General features: G+C 47.2%; 3 protein-coding genes across 16 annotated transcripts in view; 2 read left to right on the forward strand and 1 right to left on the reverse strand.

The window, feature by feature from the left end:
• Positions 1-3783, forward strand: part of ALS2CL (ALS2 C-terminal like) — a 73090-nt gene extending 69307 nt beyond the window's left edge. For all 5 annotated transcript variants that reach the window (XM_075082133.1, XM_075082131.1, XM_075082134.1 and 2 more), the window contains exons 24-26: positions 481-630; positions 2042-2138; positions 2430-3783. In XM_075082133.1, coding sequence (XP_074938234.1) covers positions 481-630; positions 2042-2138; positions 2430-2501 — 319 coding nt within the window. In that variant the 3' untranslated portion in view covers positions 2502-3783. The remainder of the gene's footprint in view (positions 1-480; positions 631-2041; positions 2139-2429) is intronic.
• A 1798-nt stretch (positions 3784-5581) lies between these two features.
• JMJD4 (jumonji domain containing 4) lies at positions 5582-13237 on the reverse strand. 5 transcript variants are annotated; one of them, XM_075082139.1, is made up of 8 exons: positions 13118-13237; positions 12310-12529; positions 11921-12007; positions 11126-11291; positions 9871-9996; positions 8889-9156; positions 7286-7432; positions 5582-6442 (listed from the first exon to the last, which is right to left on the reverse strand). In XM_075082139.1, exons 2-8 carry the CDS (start codon positions 12356-12358, stop codon positions 6131-6133), a joined length of 1155 nt encoding a protein of 384 aa, XP_074938240.1. In that variant the 5' UTR covers positions 12359-12529; positions 13118-13237; the 3' UTR covers positions 5582-6130. The 5 variants fall into 5 exon arrangements, with proteins under 5 accessions (XP_074938240.1, XP_074938241.1, XP_074938239.1 ...); XM_075082140.1 differs by lacking the exon at positions 13118-13237 and adding an exon at positions 12888-13060; XM_075082138.1 differs by having other exon boundaries at positions 7286-7360; positions 11921-12529.
• A 42-nt stretch (positions 13238-13279) lies between these two features.
• The window catches only part of SNAP47 (synaptosome associated protein 47), a 36959-nt gene continuing 31236 nt past the window's right edge, over positions 13280-19002 (forward strand). Inside the window, exon 1 of one of the 6 annotated variants that reach the window (XM_075082142.1) lies at positions 13280-13345. Coding sequence is in view for 2 of the 6 variants with exons in the window: in XM_075082141.1 (XP_074938242.1) it covers positions 18494-18563 (70 nt within the window). In the remaining 4 variants the exon portion in view is untranslated. Of the gene's footprint in view, positions 13346-15465; positions 16357-16400; positions 18564-19002 lie in introns of those variants that run through there. The other 5 variants (XM_075082143.1, XM_075082148.1, XM_075082144.1 and 2 more) reach the window with 5 other exon arrangements.

Below are 19002 nucleotides of genomic sequence, written 5' to 3' on the forward strand. Positions count from 1 at the left end.
GAGCCTCCCTGTGCAAGCCAACCTGACTTCCCTTCTGGGTAAGGCAGCACAGGCTACGTGTACCGTGACAGAGCATTATGGGCAGAAAAAACCAAACTTATAGCCGTGACAACTGTATTAGTCCCTCACAAGAGCAATATCTCGATAGAACTGCCTAAAGTGATTCAACTCATACTCTTCAGCTTTTATCTGAGGGACTGTGATTCAGGTTAGTCCTGTCTAAAGTGGAAGACTGGCACTAGGGCGAACAGGTCATGCTCAGGACTTGGGGAGACTCAAGGTCCATCTGGATGATGTTACGCCCCGGTGGTGCCTCCTGGCACCACTCATTGACCCTTTTTTCGTGCAGCCATTGGAGATGATCGACAGACTTTTTTCTGTAGCATGACGGTCTGCTCGAAGTTCGTTTTAGTTCTGCTGCTTTATCTCTTTAGCTGTGTAGTGGAAGCATCTTTGACATGGCTGTTTTCATACTGACAGCACCACAGTGGATCCCCGGGAAAAGCTGGTGATCCTCCAGAAGACATATGAGGAGATAGAGAGTACCGTGTCCCGGGTGGTGGAGAAGGACTACAAGCTCCCCATGGATGACCTGTTGCCCCTACTGATGTACGTTGTATCCCGAGCAAAGTAAGTGGAAGCTTCTCACTTCCCAGTCCCGTTGTTGTGTGATACCTCAGTCAGAGAAAGGGCAGTCACGTTTCCAGGCCAAATATTGTAAATGAAAAATGGGGTTTGTGTTTTAATTTGCTTTTTCCTGAACTGTATTTGGGTTTCTCTGTGCTACTGTCAGTCAGCTGTGGTGTGATGGTGTTGGCCACGATATAAAGTGGCTACGGACTTCCTGGGTGTCCACCTCTTGCCCAAGAGGATAGTTCAGGGTTGTCATGGGAAATGCGGTCTTACCTGCATTTCAGATTGCTGTAGAAAATAGGAACATGAAGCCTTTGAAGGCCAATTTTTGATGCCTTCAGGGCTTCATCTACATAGCTTACCTAGAATCATAGGATGTCTCTAGCAATGGGGCATCTCCCACCACTCCGGGCAACCTGGGCCAGGGTTTCACCACCTTCAGTGTAATTTTGATTTTTTCCTCATACCCAGTCTAAACCTCCCCTCCTTTGGTTTAAAACCATCACCCCTTGGCCTGTCACAGCAGGCCTTGCTAAAGAGGTCGCCCCCACCCTTCCCACAGCCCCCCTTTAAGCCCTGGGAGGCCGCAATAAGGTCTCCCCGCAGCTTCTCTCCCCCAGGCTGAACAACCCCAGCTCTCCCAGCCCGGCCTCGCAGCAGAGGGGCTCCAGCCCCTGGAGCATTTCTGTGCCCCCTCTGGCCCCACTCCAGCAGCCCCGTGTCTGTCCCGTGCTGAGGGCTATCTTATATCTTATATTTTCCATTCTTGATGGAGCACGGTGATTCAATTCAGAGCCTGGGAAGGTCTTGAACACTGGCCATCTAGTAATTAGACTTTTCCTGTGTACGAATGGCTCTAAATGTAACACATTTCTGCCAGAGAGGCTCTGTGTGTGCTGCTTTCACTGGAACTGCGGGAACTTGCTTGCATCCAGTAGAATGAAACCGTACTTTTTTTTTCCTGGCAAATTTAAGTCAAAATCCTTGACTGGCTCCCTGGATATGTTTGGTCTCCAAAAAAGGGTGAAATGTTTAAACTTGGGGCCATGGAATCCAGAAGCTTTTATTTTTTTTTTCCCTTTTTTTCCCCTGCAGTCATGTTGGGTGATACAGGTTGGTTTGCTAGGCAGCTTTCTCAGCCATAGATGTGAGAGGAGGGGGATAATAGAGACTGCATAAAATGGAAGACTTGAAATTGTCTTAAGATCGAGCACCTTTGCTGAGATCTAGCCATGCCAGGTTCCTCAAGCACTCAGCCTCCAGAAGATCAAGGTGATGTAGAAGGGATCAGCAACGCGCTTCCAGACCCGTGCCTCCTTATCTCCGTAATCTGATTTCAAACGCACACCCAGAAACACCAGTGCCCAGAGGTTTGCTCTAGTTGTGACTTCTTTTATTTTTCCCCTAGAATACAGCACCTGGGAGCTGAAATCCATCTGATCAGAGACTTGATGGACCCCACCAATCAAGGAGGCCTGTACGACTTTCTGTTAACAGCGTTGGAGGTAAGGAAATGTTTTCAACAGCGACTGCTGCGAGCTGCTTTAGCCTTTCTTGAGCAGTAGAGACACTGATGTGTTATACTCTCATTTAATTTTAGAGGGCTGTTTACACGCCTAGCACATGTTATTTTCCTTCTAGTCTAGGGGATATGCTTATCTTTAATTTATAATGTGCAGATTTAACCTTTTGTCTAGCCTGAGGGGCACCATGGCTTCACTTTTTGTTCAAGAGACCAGATTTTGGCCCAAAATTCCAAACCTTTTCCTTAACGGGTTGCTCTGTTTCTTGCCCAGTCGTGCTACGAACACATACAGAGGATGAGACTCCACCAAAGAGAGAACTGCCACGTGACGCACAGCTCCTGAGCCCAAGGACCTGGAGGGAGCCTGCTCCCTGCCACTCTTTCTTGACCAAACACTGTTGGATGAAGAAGCGATCAAGTCACTGCTCTTCTGGCTGCCTCGAGAAAAGCAAGAACGGTTATTTATCAGATGAGGGTTCCCTGCTGGGATTTCCTCTTGGACTAGCTACGATCATAAAGCACAGACATACGGATGCTGCGGGCTAAAAGCCTTCAATACACAACCTCAGCTCGTGCTGGAATCTCTTCGCGGAAGGTGGCCAAGGTTTCTCTTGCCCCGTAGTTTTATTTCACTTTCCCGCAGACAGCGATTTGCCTTGCAACCTCGTTTAACTGTTCTCTCAGGTGCTGTGTTTTGCCCTGGTGAGCTGACATGAGGCAGAAGAGGTGGTTTCCTAGAAAGCGGTTAAATGAAACCACGAGAACGGTTTCGGTGGGGCTGTTTCTGGTTGGCAGAAACGTGGCGCGGACAGGAGGGGCCAACTCCGTGCTCCCCAGCAACCTGTTCCTGCAGTGAGGTGGCTTTTTCTGTATTCCTAAGAGGAAGGGTTTTCCATTCCTCTTCCTACCTACGCCAAAGTCAGTACCTCTCCATTGCATTGTAAAGCTGCTATTGACTAACTTCCTTGTTCTATGATACTTCCAAGTGTATATTTATACTCTGCAGACTCTGTTAAATCTCAGGGATATCACACTTGCACCTTGAACCTGCTAGTGCTGCTCTGTAGTTCTGCAGGGGTCCGCGTGTGCCTAACAGAAAGGACATACTCTGTCCTGGGGTGAGAAATCTCCAATCCTGGTGAGACAAAACATAAAATGGCCTGGCTTTCTGCGCTGCCAGAGCTGCAAACACACTGGTCTTCCCAGGGGTGCAGCGTTGTGCTGACAGACCGCCCACTGACGCCAGTGGGGTACAAATCAGATTAGAATTGGGCTGGGTTTTATGCTACCTTTATAAAAGGCAAATGGATATTTGCTATCCTGTTCCTATCAGAGAAAAATACTAATATCTCAGTTACATATTAGAGCAAAAGCTCTTTCGAACTAGATTTTAACCTGCCTTTTTTTTTTTTTTCCTTCACAATTTTGACTTTAAATTGCCCAGGTCTGTGACTTCAGGAAAACAAAACAAAACTCTACAGGCTGTTTCCTCCTGTTTAGCACAAGTATTATGCTTTAATAAATGGTACAGTGATTACAATAGTTAATATATTGGTATGAGAGTATCTTAATGTATGTTTTACAGTAACTTTTTATTTAAATAAAGCGCTCTAATTTTTAAGAGATTCCAGGCTTGCATATTTCTTATTCCAATCTTGTTGCTGTCTCCAGGCATTTGAGAATTTGCTTTCCTCTCCATAAATGTGGCTCCCTTACTGCCTTGATCGTTCATAGGAATGGAGAATTGAACTACAAATTAGTTCCCTAATGTAATCGTAAGAGAGACTGACTCAATACCACTAATTTTTGTGCTTCTGTTCCCTGCCGAATCGGTTAGTTGAACACAGCTTAAACTTTAAGATAATTTCCTGCAATTAAACTACTATTTTTTACACCGTTGTGTCACACTGATCACACTAAGCCTTTGCAGGCCTTATGAAGGAGCTGTTGCACATCATCAGAGCTGGAGATACCACAGTACAGAGACAGCCCTGGTAAAGACAGGGCGAGTAGTTGAGACCCACCTTCCCTTTACTTGAACACCTCTTTAGCCACCCTACCACGCTGGCCTCTCTCCTTCCTTACCACCGTTCCACAGGGAAGAGGAACTAACTGCAGAAATGATGCCTCTTCCCCGAGAACTGCTGCCTGAATTTTTGCGTCGCAGCAAAGTCACGCCATCCATCCCAATCCTGAGTACGCTGAGATACTGGGTTCTCAGTGTAAAAGCTAGGCTTGTGTTTTAGCTGTTTTCACACAGCAAAGTTAAGCAGTTCCAGCTTCATGGGACATGAAATAAAAAGTACCATTTGTCTAAGCAAACCCTTTATAAAAGTTCAGTGTTTAAAGTGGTTGGTGCCAACGCCAGTTGCACAGCATGCAGTGAGACTGGGGAAGACAAGACCAAAAACATGCTTTCCCACCAATACACATTGTCAGCTTTAAACCACTGTTCCTCACCTCTGTGAAATCTCACCTTATTCGCCTAAGACAGCTCCAGCTGCCTTTGAGAATGTAAACAGCCTGAAGTAACAGCTGTGAACTTTTAATTTCAGAGTTGCTTCAAACTGGCAGTTTTCCAGTCCAAAGAAACACCCTGCCAGAAGGTTGAATCACTGAGATGGAGTCATAGCTGTTAAGGAAAAAAAAGCCTGTTTCCTCCATACTGCCCTCTTCCATGCTCTGGGTATTGATTTTTAATTTCAGGTATCGCTTGCTATTCAAAATGCAGAACTTACTTCTACTAGAAAATAGGACATGCAAAATGCATGCACGTACAAACTCCACGGGATTATCTAGAAAACAATGTGATTTTTCAGCCTACTGACGATTTCTACTATTGCACCTTCTAAACATATGGTTATTAGTTGCTCTCACTGGTCGAAAATCGAGGAAGTTCTTGAGCTATAATTCAAGTGAGCCCTAAAGGGGCAACTAAGGTAACAGTGTGCAGCCGTTTGTGCTTCTAGGATTTCTCACTAACCAGTAAAAGCAAGAGGGATACTTCACTGGAAATACTCTTTTAGCCCAAGGGTAGCATTCAGGTTGCAATTGTGCTATGTAACCATGCAGCAGTGCTATTTGGTGTGTTAGCAGCATGGCTTTTTTAGGAGATAACATGAGGCTACTTGCTAGCTTCCCTGATTAATCAAATCTCTGCCTGATAAAATACTGTGCCTTGAAATAGTGTGTAGAAATGTGAGAGTACATTCAGGTTCCGCCTCCTAAGCCTGGGTAGATCAAATGCTTAAATCATTAGTGGCAGATCTGCTGTGAGGATTCCAGCTTCCTGATATGTTAAATTGAATCCTGCAGACCCTGGAGCAGTATGAAGGCTGACTCTACCCAAGACTTCCAGCTTTAGAGAGATGCCACTGTACAGGAAAATAGTCGTCAGCTATTCCACATCCAGGCTACAGCTGTTGAGCCAGCTCAGGCTTCAAGAGAAGCTCACTAACTAGGGTCCTCTAATATTTTTTTTAAAAAAAGGCTGCACCTGGAGGCAGGACAGGTCTTGGAGCCATTTAGGTGTGTCCAGCCAAAGCAGAGCTTAACTGCCAAGGCCTGGAGTGCAGGTTTGCTGGCTGTATGCAGTGCTCTCAGAAGCAGAGGGAATACTGTGCAGAACACTGCAATCTCAGTGTTTGGCCTTGAGGTTCCTATGTTGATGCACAGAGAAATTGTTCCCCTTCCCTGAATGCATGCTCACCAGCGGGGCTCGTAATCAATACTAACATGATTTCGGTTTTAACCTGTATCTGAGATTTTTTTTCCTGTCCAATTACTCTAGATACTCAAGTGCCACCAACTTAAAAAGTATTCAGTCTTCTCATGAATGTACTCTCTCCCCACTCTATATTAAGGCTCTTTGTAGTTAAACTGCAACAGCTCTTAAAGGGGAAGGAGTCAGTCTTCTACAAACACCCATTTTGCAAAAGGTTCATTTTACAAAGAGCTGAATAAATAAGGAAGTTAGAGTAGCGCCGTATCTATTGCTGCTTTCAAGTGGTGGAGCAATGCCTCCGGAGGTGGAGAAAGTGACGTCAGGTCTAGTTTCTTGAAATCTTCGTTAGCACTCAATGATGTTAACACCTTCACAGTCCTCTTTAAATCAAACACTGCGTGGAGCATGCCCAAGGTGGAAATGGCAGCTTTTGGAGTGTTCTTTGCCGAAGCTTCGTCATCGAGGCCGTTTTCCAAGACAGAAATCCTGTTCTCTGCAATAACTTTGAGGAAGTTGTAGAACTCCTTGTAGTCTATACCCGTGCAAGACTTCATGATCAGCTAGGGGAAAAAGAAAAACAGCATCGAAATGGAAACAACTCTCTTATTTACTGTAGGAATTACAAAAACATATTTTCTCAAGCTAGTAACTATCTGGAATCATTTAAAAATATGATTAAACATGGTTACTTAAGTCCCCGACGGCACTAAAATTCTGTACCTAAGTTGAAATGCCACTAGCCCCAACAGCAAGTCTGTTTTTTCCTAAATACTAAACGGCTGTGTTTTTTGAAACTATTTTTGAAGAATATCACCCTAGCGGCAGGAACAGCCTCCAGAACTAAGCTTTACATTTGTTTCGTGCTTAAGATTTTGGAAGCATGCAAGATACAACGCTGCTCCGTAGTTACGTGGTCTGAAGGCACCACTTTGCAGACAGAGAAACCTGCTGCCACCTTCACCTCAGTTTTGCTTGTTTCAGATTCATGGTTTCATCACGAATCGTCTTCAAACCAGTTCTTCTGTGTGGGGATTGAGATCAATCCTTTATGTAGTATTTACGTTCACCTTTATAAAATATAAGTGCTTTCTCATGCAAACTGTTTGCTAATACTAACCTTGAGAGTTGAAGACGAGCGGTTGAAGCATTAGTTTTTCAGACAACACCCTAACCTCCCTGACACAGCAAATACACACTGGCACAAGCCTTTCCCTCTCTTATTAAAGTAACATTTGATTTCCTGCAAAATGAAGTTGTCACCGCTACCTACTTCCACACGAAACATGTACTAATTCCGGGTATGAGGTTAAGGACTTGTGTGTCTCAGAACTCATAAGCAATGCACCCCGGAAATGTATGATCCCCTAATAAAGAGTCAGGCAGCCAGCAGCATGTCATTGTACCTGGCATTGTAGGTGCCAGTCATCCATAGGGTCCTTCCATTCATTGATTTCCCGCTGGACAGCTGCTAATTCATCCTGCAGGAAGCACCACATTATAGCCACATTGCAGCCATTCACCCAGTTGTGGTTAATGGAAATGGTATCCTCCTGAAGGAATCATTTAAATGGTTACTAGGCTCTACACAGGAAAGCGTGAGAAAACAGCTGTAGCGACACCGATGCTGCCAAATGTAAAATCAAATTCCTCAGCAAGGGAAATGCTTCTTTGGCACCCATGCCACGGCTGCGCTGAAAGGCTGCCCCTTTCTAATGTCCCTGCACAATCAAAGCTTGTTTCACTCTCTAAACTGGTGGATGTCTCCAGTTCCTCTGTCTGAGCATACCTTCTGAGGGCACCAAAGCAGGACAAGGTGGTGGGGAGAAGGGAGGAAGGTTGTTAATTTTGGTTTGTAATCACAAAGACCAATTTATTAGCATTTTCCATTATTAAATTACTGCTTACAGTTAGAAACCAAGATTAACAGCCTCACCGTAAGTCCATCTCACCTAGCATCCCATTTCACAGTGACTAGAAGCATCTAGTGAGAAAAAGCATAAGAAAAGAGGGTTCAGACAGCTTCCTCAGCTGTACATCTTCCAGCTTCTAGTGGTCAATGACCCAAGGAGCCTACGAGTTCAGGCTTGCTTTTAGCCATCATCGTGGGCTACCGGCAGCCCTGGCTGTACAGACAGACCGGGGAACGAGGGGCTGGGGAGCAGCTCTGCAGGGACCTGGGGGCTCTGGCCGACGGCAAGTTGAACACGAGCCCCCAGCGTGCCCTGGCAGCCCAGGGGGCCAACCGTGCCCTGGGGGGCATCGAGCCCTGCATCGCAGCCGGGCGAGGGGGGGATTGTCCCGCTCTGCCCCGCGCTGGGGCGGCCTCACCCCGAGTGCTGCGGGCAGCGTTGGGCGCCGCAGGACATTGAGGGTATAAAGCTACTGGAGAGTGTCCCGAGGAGGCCACGGGGCTGGGGAAGGGTTTAGAGGGGAAACCGTACGAGGAGTGGCTGGAGTCCCTGGGTTTGTTCAGCTGGACCAGAGGAGGCCGAGGGCAGCCTCATGGCGCTCTGCAGCTCCCTCCCGAGGGCAGGAGGAGGGGCAGGGCTGGTCTCTGCTCTCTGGTGCCCAACGCCAGGCCCCGAGGGAATGGCAGGGAGATGTGCCAGGGGAGGGTTAGGCTGGGCATTAGGAGAAAGTTCTTCCCCCAGAGGGTGGTGGGGCCCTGGAACAGGCTCCCCAGGGAGGCATCACGGCACCAGCCCGATGATATTCCAGAAGCACTTGGACAAGGCCCCCAGAGACACGGTGTGAATTTGGGGTGTCCTCTGCAGGGACAGGAGCTGGGCTCGGTGGTCCTTGTGGGTCCCTTCCAGCTCAGGACATTCTATGACTCTATGATCTTGAGGGGCCACCTTTCCTCCATGAATCTCTCTAAACATTTTCACAGCCCCGTTAGACTTTTGGCATCCACAACATTCTGTGGCAATAATAGTTTGATCTGATTGAAGCCTGCTGCCTGATTATCTCTCTCTGTTATGAAAAGGTTGGTCTCAGTTATCTTACCAGATTGTAAACCTGATGATGCCATCCACTGGGGATGAAGACTATCTCCCCTGCCTCCTGCACAATTTCAACAGGGGGTTGACTTTGGTTGTAGCGAGGGTAAACACTCCTGTCCTGAAGACTGGGTGCAGTCACGTCGAAGGGCAAGTTGCCATGGCGATCTTTCAGATACTCCTCCTGTCCCGCGGGATACAACAGCCATTTCTTTCTCCCGCATATGTTGGCTGACCAGCTATAGGAACGGAAGACATCAGCATGGAATGGAGTCCTGTGGGGCAAATCAGGGGTTTAAGTACAGACAACGCCTAAAAGCTGTAAGCTGAATTAAAGTCTCTGAGAATCATAGACAGAGAAATCAACCTTTACTACGCAAACCTCACCCCAAAGTGATATCCTCTTCATTTAATTTTGACTGCCTTAAGTATTAAAAGGCCAGTGTACCTACATAGTATCGCAGTGTTTTATAGCCTCTGTGCTTCTCCATCAGTTAATTTTGCCCCATAAATACCTCAATGGCAGGAGATTCTGTGATGTGGACTCATGAGAATACTGTCAATGCAACATTATCACCGACGTTGGACTTAAATTTTTCACCTGCAAAATATTTGACCAACTCATCAGCGCCCCTCCAAGGCTTCTGTTGACTTTGCAAATCACAAGTGACTGATGATCCCCAAGGAGTTTCTGCTCTAAAACCTGATATAAGCCAGCTGACAACTGCTGCAGATTTTGTGTGCGCAGTTCAGGGCTTTTTGAAGCGCAGAAGCACTTCAGCTGACTGCATAAGGACAGCTCACATCCACAACCAAACGAGCTGCTTAAGAAACAAGACTGGCTGGGGTCAGGTACAACACCGTACCGTACCGTACGGCCGCACATTGCTTCTGCAGCACGACGCTATCCTGATACAAGGTGATAATCCCCTGTAAGACTAAATCTTAAAAATGAGTGTGTAAGAATGACAGAGACCACACTGCCTTACCATGAACCTTTAGGTCCCATGTAGACAAACCGGTAATCATCCACAGCTATAGCATCCCAGTATTCATTCAGCCAGTCAGATGAGAAATACACAGGGGTTGTATAAACATCTTGCTCGGGGAAAGCTCTTAAAAAGATAAGGTGTTGGAAATTGGTCTCAGGAAAATGCAGCATTGCTCCTTCTACTGCAGTTCTCAAGCCCCGGGTGCAGAGACCAGTCAGGTCTCTAGCAGAACATACATACTTTGCCGCCATCTCCTTTATATTGTTGACAACCCCGAGTTACACGCAAAATGCACACAATAGGGCTTTTCTGTCTCTCAGGAAAGCTGTGAAGCTTAACTACCATTTAGGAGACTCCTAGTTATGGCAAAGAGAGCTCCTAAAAAACACATTCTCTTCAGATGGGACACCTGCAAGACTGGTTGTCCGACTGGATGACAGGCTGGGGGTGTGAGGGTTAGGAGGGAAGCCAGGCTGCGGGATTTTGACAAGCACATGGCCTCCTCCCACAGGATATGCTGCCCCTTTCCCATCGCAGGCTGCACATGCAGACTGCCTGTAGCAAGCCACAGCACCGGTGTCTGGGAAAGCAGACAAACAGGGAGGCAGAGGCTGACAAACTTCCTCTGTTGTAAGTCACTGGCACACTCAAAAATGTAAACAAGAGGTGATCACAAGAAAGCTGGATTAAGAGCAGGATAGGTTTAAGGAAGCAGAGATTTGAGTGAAAAAGACATAAAAGTCCTGCTCAGACACTGGGAATGGACAATGCATCCACCCTGCAAGCAGCAGGCTGGAGGAGAAGGAAAGCCAGAACAGGGTGAAGAGAACTTTAATGACTGAGAAGGTTAACAGAAAAGAAAATGGATAAGAAAAGATTATAACTCACACACGCTCACTGAATTAAACATAATTAGAAATGGCCCCCCCCCTTTTTTTTTTTTTTTTTAAGAAGGTTGGCACTCTAGCAGTCAAACAAAACCCAACTGCTACAGCCACATGGTTTCCACAGGGATAACATACAGTCATTTAACACACAGATGAAAAGGAAAGTGCTCGAGAACGTCAGCCTCTGCAGGAACCAGTGACCTGTTTAAGGCTCTTGTCGTGTCAAGTACCCCAACAACAGCGCGGTACAAGACTGATATTTTGGTGGGCAGGTGCTAACAGATGGCACCACCGGCATTTAAATGCTCAGGCATTAGAAGATGAGCATTGAGGCCCCGCGGCAGCTCTTTGCTGTGCTCTCTTACCTGCTCAGGTGCCAGTCCTTTAGATAAAGGCACCCTCGGGATGAACGGTAGTCATTTTTAATGTACTCTTTCCAGTACTTTACATACTCCTTGAAGGGGAGCTGCTCCTTCGGATTAGAATTGTACTCCTTCACATCACAGTTGGCAACAGGTACTACCGCCTCTCCTGAAATATAAACTTTTTGAGCCCACGTGGGGACAGAATAACTGACACTGGAACTGAACTCCCTTAACCTTATCCACTGCAGCAGCCTGTAGTATCTGGGCCCAGTCACGGTAAGTTCAGTACAAACACATAAAGCAACAACCCCCGGTCCAGCTCTCAGACCCAGCACCATCATTCTAGGCAACCATGACTCAGACCAGGAGTTATTTATTTAATGTGACCTGAATTTTCCTCTTAAACTGCATTAATAGTGGGGCATTGATTCCTATTAAATACACAAATATTTTACAGCCTGAAGAGTTATTTCAGTATAACCACAGAATACTTCCCCTCTTGCCGGGGGAAAGTGTTGGGCTGCTCCTCTGGTTAAAGTTAGGCAGGTATATAAATTGGTATGGTTAAATTATACAACACTTTTTATTTTATTTCATTATGGGAATAAATTTGAGATTGGAATCTGCAAAACATAAAGTGTGAGTAGGTATAGAAAATGAACGTATTAACTTAGAAAAAAAAAGTGTGGAAAATTGCTTGGTTTTGCCTAGCAGTTCTATTCCCATGATTATAAAAAGAAGCCACGTCATTTAGCATACAGGTTTTAGTTAGGTATTAAAAATGCCATTACTTACCAAACTTCTGCAGCAGATGATCAAAGTTAGGCTTTCCATCCCAAGTAACCCAATTTCTCCTGCTGCCCCAGTCTTCAGTGAATTTAGCTGAGAAAATACAGGGATGGTTGGGAATCAAATAATCCCGGAAAAAGTCTGAGTAAGTGAATGACTCTACTTTTTCAATAAAGTCAACGTGTCCTCCGGGGAGGCAGAATGCACCCTGAGATGAACTGTTGTAATCACGGAAGAAGGCAGTGGAACAGGCGAATGTTGCCCTGTCCATGCAGGCTGGATACCCTTCCTGGCTTAGCCAAGACGGCGTTGACCAGATGCTATCCTGTTATGCTACGGCAAGAAAAACCCCGTTTTAAAACGTGACTTGAGTCTCTAAATCCATGAAAACTCACAGGAAAATACAAACAACCTGAGGTAAACCAAGAAGTCGTGTAGGAGCATCCCACCACGTTGGGTTAATTAGGATTTTCCATATTTTATAAAGTTTAATGCCGGTGGGATATCTGGCAACAAAGTCACCCTGCGGATGGGGAGGATGCTGCTTTTCCCTTGTCACCTTCTTGCCAGGGAGACCACGCTCTCTGGGGATGACCGGCGAAGGCTGGTTCCTTCCTAAAACAGCAGAAACATTAATTTCAGTGGGATATCCCTACTAAATTAATTAACTTGCAGGGGTGGAAGGAAGGAAACCCCCTAAATATATAGGGATCTGGGAAACTGCCACAGCCCAACAACTGTACTAGGGCTCACCCCTCTGTCAGGAGCGTATATGAGCTCTGGCACCCCCCACCCACCCCAGACCTTTCCCTATGGGCCAGACAGCAATGATAAGTTTTAACAAAAAAAAAAAAAAAAAAAGTAACAAAAAAGGTAAATAATAGTGAATAAAAGGGAGGTGTCTGGGGAGGCAAGGGGGGAACTGAGCACAGAGGGGGAGGGAGGAGGCCCGAGGGTAAATGAGGCCACATACCCTGCAGGGATGGGCTTCAGGAGGGGGGAGACACCGGAGGTGAAGGGGAGACCAGAGCGCTCAGGGAGGGGAAAGAGGCCGCCATGAGGCGCTGCCCCCCTCACCCAGCTCCAGCGAGGGACCCGGACGACACAGGGCGTCGCACACGCCATCCCCGCGTTGGACTCTCAGTCCGCCCGCCCGTCCGCGGCCCGCGGGAGCGGAGAGGACAGCGGGGGACAGATACTCACCCCCGCTCCGCCGCGGGGCAGGACCCCGGGGCGAGCAGCGGCGGCGGCAGCAGGGGACAGACCGCCGCGACCACTCGCGGAACCTCAGCGCTCGGCAGGCGTGTCCCGGGGGGAGAGGTGAGAAGGGGAGAGCACCGGCGCGTTCCTCAGCCAATAGGAGCGGGCGGCGGGCGCAGGCGCAGCGCGTCGATGCAGGGGTGGCCGGCGGGCTTCGCTGCGGTGAGGGAGGTGGGTGCGTGGCCGGGCGGGAGCGGGGCGGGGGGAGACCTGGAGGACTGGGATAGACCGGGGGGGGTCCAGCAGAGGTTCGGAGAGAGGTGGCGGTTGGTGGTATCCGCGTAGGAAGGGTGGCGGTGGCTTGGCCTAAGCCTGAGAGGACGATGAAGATGGAGAGGTTGGGGGTTAGCCTAGGGGAGGGAATAGGGGTCTGGCTTAGAGTGTGTGTATGGGGGGGTTATGGGGGCGGGCGTTTGGATATCTGAATTATGGATAAGGGAAGGGTAGACGTGAAGGGAGGAGTTGGGTATGGCCTTGGGGAAGGTGTGGGGGTTTGGATAGAATCGAACAGACCATTTCAGTTGGAAGGGACTGACAACAGGTCCAACCGCCTGCCCATTTCAGGGCTGGCCAAGGTAAAGCATGTTATTAAGGGCATCGTCCCAATGCCTCTTAAGTGCTGACAGGCTTGGGGTATTGACTGCCTCCCTAGCAAGCCTTTCCCAGCATTTGACCACTCTTGATAAAGACATGCTTCCTCATGTCCAGTCTAAGTCTCCCCTGTGGATGCTGTGTTCCTGGACTTTAGCAAAGCCTTTGACACTGTCTCCCACAGCTTTCTCCTGGAGAAGCTGGTGGCTCATGGCTTGGACGGGTGAACTCTTCACTGGATAAAAAGCTGGCTGGATGGCTGAGCCCAGAGAGTTGTGGGGAATGGAGATAAATCCAGCTGGTGACTGGTCATGGGCAGGGTTCCACGGGCTCTGTGTTGGGGTGAGGCTTGTTTAATGTCTTTATCAGTGGTCTCATGGGGGGATTGAGTGCACCCTCAGTAAGTTTGCAGATCACACCAAGTTGGGCAGGAACGTTGATCTGCTTGAGGGCAGGAAGGCTCTGCAGAGGGACCTGGGCAGGCTGGATTGATGGGCCAAAGCCAATTATATGAGGTTTAACAAGGCCAAGTGCCGCATCCTCCCCTTGGGTCACACCAACCCCAGGCAACGCTGCAGGCCTGGGGCAGAGGGGCTGGGAAGTGCCCGGCAGAGAAGGCCCTGGGGGTGCTGGCTGACAGCCGGCTGGGCATGAGCCAGCAGTGCCCAGGTGGCCAAGGAGGCCACCAGTCCCCGGGCTTGTGTCAGCACTGGTGTGGCCAGCAGGAGCCGGGCAGGGATGGGGCCCCTGTGCTCGGCCCTGGGGAGGCCCCACCTCGAATGCTGGGCTCAGGTTTGGGCCCCTTGGGACAAGAAGGGCCTTGAGGGGCTGGAGCGTGTCCAGAGAAGGGCAGCGGGGCTGGGGCAGGGTCTGGAGCACAAGTGTGCTGGGGGGCGGCTGAGGGGGCTGGGGGGGTTTAGCCTGGAGAAGAGGGGGCTGAGGGGAGCCCTTCTCGCTCTCTGCAGCTGCCTGAGAGGGGCTGGAGTGAGGGGGGGTCTGGTCTCTGCTCCCAGGTCACCAGAGACAGAATGAGAGGAAACGGCCTCAAGCTGCGTCAGGGGAGGTTTAGGTTGCAGATTAGGGAAAATGCCTTCCCTGCCAGAGGGGTCAGGGGTTGGCACAGGCTGCCCAGAGAGGTGGGGGGGTCACCATCCCTGGGGGTACTTAAAAGACATGTAGACGCAGGACTTCAGGGCATGGCTTAGGAGACATGGTAGTGTTGGGTTGACAGTAGAACTTGATGATCCTAGAAGTCTTTCCAACCTTAATAATTCTGTGATTCTGTGGTGCAGCTTTGAACCATTCCCATGTGTCCTATCACTGGTTCTCAGATCAGAGAGCTCTAGAGATCAGTTTGCCTTGGAGCTGTGGCAGAGAAAGAGATGAGGGTTGTGGTGGAGCCTGGCCTAGCAGTGAAGGAGAGAAGATGATTTTGGGTGACTGATCTATAGCTTTTCCTAGTAGGATTAGGGAAGGAATGGGGTCTCTTCTGGTACTGGGGAAAGGACAGGGACTGGGGAAAGGTCTGGTGTAGCAGGGGACTGTGTTGTGTTTGGGGTGAGGAGGAGGAAGACTGTACTTGGAAAAAGGAAGAGAAAGGGATGGAAATGTTTTTTTTGTAAGAGAGGAGTTCTAGCTTGGGGTAAGGAAATAAATCGTCTTGGGGATGGCATTGAGGAAGGAGAAGGGAGCAAGTTGTGGGAGGAAGGAAGAAGGACACAGGAGGCTTCACCCTGAGGTGGGGCAGGGCATCCAGGGAGGGGTGCAAGGTTTGGGAAGTGTAGATGTCTGTGTTTTGGTTTGAGAGGTTGAGACAGGGTCAGCATTGAAAGGAAGGCTGATGAGGTTTAACCTGGATGCTGCAGGGGCTGGTGTGGGTTAAAGGATGGGAACTGAGGCAGTCCTGTATTTAAATATATTTGGGAGAGGTTGGTGAGAGTTTGGTCATGTATAAAGTTGCTTTGTGTCAGAAGAGGAGTAGGATCACAATGTTTTTTCCACAGAAGGATAGAAACATGTTGATGTGGAGAAGCCCCTCAGCCTAGAGCCATTCTTTAGTGGGGATCTCTTGATCTTTTGAGATGAGGGGAGCTGAATTTCTGTGTGTGCTAAAGTGGAGAGGTACTGCGTGTCTTTGCCTGCTGCACCTCTTTGAGGGTCGCCCCTGAGTACTACGTGTCTTGTAGCATCGTTTGGAGAATCGTAGTTAGAAACCTGGTGGAACTGCATCTTAGGCCTTTAGTTAAAAAAGAGGGGAGAGTCACTTGATAGGCCTTATAAGCGTTTTTATTATGAAGGTTGTTGGGCTCACAGGAGCCTTAAACCATCATTTGCCAGATGGTAGCTTTGGGAATAAACCACCAAAGATAACGACCCTGTGGAAACTTGGAGGAGGAGAAAAAAGTAAACAAACACCAACACTTCAGAAACATGTGCAGAAATGTTCTGCAGATGATGAGCAAGGGCGGATGAGAAGGGTCCGTGACTAAGTTTTGGAGGCTCTGAGGTAGGCACACTGCAAAGGGATGGTGCTCTCCTCGTGAGCCGCCAGCACCTTCTCCCAGCGTACATCGCATCTCCTCGCACCCAGGGTAATTAGTAATGATTACATTTCGTTGAATAATCTCAAAGCACTTCACAGGAGAGGGTGAGTCACCTCCTTTTTATAGAAGCAGCCACCGAGTTACGTGTTAGCTAAAGAATTTATACAGTGTTGTGGTGACGCTGCCGGAAATATAATCCACATCTCTCTGCTGCTAATTCTCGCTCTGGGCTGCTGCATGTAGCTGTGTATGATACTGCACTCGCTCTGGGGGGGCAGAAGTGTCAAAAAGACAAACTTTTTGGTAAAAAAAGAGGTGATTTACAAGATGCGGATAATGTGTTGATGTTGGGGAGCCCAGATTGGGAGAGACTATGTGTGTGTCATCTGGCCTGTAGGTAAATGTGTAGGCAAACATAGGTTGCTTTAAAAAATACGAAGGAATTTATTTTTAAATAATTTAAATTTTTAGATTTAGATTGAAAAATAAATGATTCATAGATTCAGAATGACAGAGATTCAAAATGTGAATTTGGGGTTGTCCTGTGCAGGGACGTTTTATGATTCTATGAGGTGGCTCTTCCTCTTCTGCTGCATACAGAGAAGTGATTTAAGGACTGTAACCCTCTCAATTTCTGAACCTATTCTTCGCTGTATTTACAAGTAATTTAAAGCCATTTGTTTATTTTTTATTTTCTGCCAGCCTAGTCCTTTGCATGGTATTCTAAAGGACTTATATCTGTTCATTGTTGGGTGTTTTGTTCGTTTGTTGTGGGATTTGGGGTTTTTTTTTGGTTTATTTTTTTCCTGGGTGGGAATACTGGAATGGTATGTTTTATTGCAGGTAAAGGTATTTTTTTCAGTGTGTTATATATAAACCATGAATATTCCCTGCATTGTTATACGAGGATCTTCCAGCCATGTTTTAGGAGGAATAGAGTGGGGGTGATATAATGCTGAACTTCAGGTAGTGGGGTTAAAACAAAGTCATGGGAGGAGGAGAGGAGCAAGATCCTGAATTTAGAGTTATTACTCAAAATTCCTTGTAGTAAACCAGCTGTGCAAATGGTCGAAGGCCTCTAGCTCAGCGTTTCTGAAATGTGATTGTGAAAACTTTGAGATATGGGGGGGAAAAAAACCCTTTTCATTTTGAAGGAGAGTAGCTGGGCTGTTTGGTTTGTAGTGGTGAGCTCACTGTTTACATCAGAGATGAAACGGATATATTTAACATTGCTTTTCATTGTGCAGCTCAAGTACGATGTGGCGCCCTCCGTGTAGGTGCTCTACAAGCTAATGAGAGAGAAGCAGAGGCAAGGTTCTGTTTTATGAAAGGCAAAGTGCTGCCAGTAGATGAGACCATGAAGTTTCTTTAATACTAACTCAAGGACAATAGAATTACAAAAGTAATAGGATAACGATGGTTTTTAGCTGCTCAGAAACCATAATCACAGGTTAATGCCCAACATTACACGACACAATGTGTGTGTGTCATAGGTGAAGTACATATTTAATGCCTTTTTCCAGCTAATTTCAAATCGTTGTGACCCCTTCTTTTTATTGTTTAATGTTGGTAAAATTTCTCATGTGTTTTAATTGAACTCCTTGAAGTCTTGTGTTAAGTTGTAGTATGCTGTTGAATATTCATAAAGAGTAGCTCTGTTCTGTACTCTTGATGACTGTTTTCATTGCTGAATAAGACCAGTCTTGGTTATCCTTATGTACCTCTGTATTTCTGCAAGGTTTAAACAACTTCTCTGAGAGAGAGAAGAGACAAAAAAACCAGTCATGCAGATCTGATGGTAATTAAAACGTCATTATACTGAGGAAAAATGTGCTGGAACAATGAATGGGTTTAAAATTTTGCTTGGAAATTCTAGCCTGGGGCACAGAAAGGAGGTGACGATGAGGCAAAGCCTTTAAGCTCTCAGGTGAGTCAAAAGTCATATGACTCGAGGCATGTACATGTATATATACACAGGTCAAGTGGCTGCTTCATTTCTTCTGGACTTACAGGGCTTGTTCTACTCCTAGATCCAGGGTTAAATATACATTCTCTGTTCTTTATATATTTTTACTTGTGGTAACAGGCAAAGTAGGATTTTTACTTTAGCTTCAGGTGTTTTTTTTACCTGCTCTTTTGGTCTTTGAAGAGAAATAAATATTCAGGAAAAAAATTCTTCTGACGGATGGACAGCTCTGTAAAGGCAGCAACCCCCAATAAAAGGCTGCCTGAGAGTTCCACATCTACAGGTAAAGGTAAGGACCCTGGGATATGGTTTAGGAAGATCTTTTTTGGTGGCACAGTTGTGAGACTGCATCAGACATTAGTATTTTCACAGCCTTAATGGTAGAGAGCAGGCTTGAGAGAAAACACTGTCTTGATAGGGAGCTAGTGGTGGTTTGAGAGAGTCTGTGGAACTCTTAGTATATAAAAATGGGCTCTAGGCTGAGATTTTACACAAGTTTAAGAGTCATTTGCTTGTTTACAGTTCCTCCTTCCTCCCTAGTCTGGCTGTGCCTGGTTGAAGGTGGCTGTTGCTGTTAGCAAGGTCTAGGAGTTGTTTTTCGGATGATGTTATGTTCAGCGGTGCCAGTCCCAGCAGTGAGCATTGAGAAACCCGCGTTTGGTTCCAGGTTTCCCTTGTGACATTCTGCAAGGCGTATAGTCTTTCGGTGTCTGGGTTTCATCGTTATT

Source organism: Phalacrocorax aristotelis, chromosome 2 (genome assembly GCF_949628215.1).
Source record: "Phalacrocorax aristotelis chromosome 2, bGulAri2.1, whole genome shotgun sequence".
NCBI lineage: Eukaryota > Metazoa > Chordata > Aves > Suliformes > Phalacrocoracidae > Phalacrocorax > Phalacrocorax aristotelis.

What these genes read in the sequence shown, in the direction of transcription:
- JMJD4 (XM_075082135.1), bottom strand. Translation starts at nt 12,185, where the DNA reads ATGGACAGGGCAACATTCGCCTGTTCCACTGCCTTCTTCCGTGATTAC. An exon ending in AAGGACTGGCACCTGAGCAG is followed by an intron (nt 9,997 to 11,125) that starts GTAAGAGAGCAC and finishes TATCTTTTTAAG; the next exon opens with AGCTTTCCCCGAGCAAGATG. An exon ending in ATCATCAGGTTTACAATCTG is followed by an intron (nt 7,433 to 8,888) that starts GTAAGATAACTG and finishes TGATTCCTTCAG; the next exon opens with GAGGATACCATTTCCATTAA.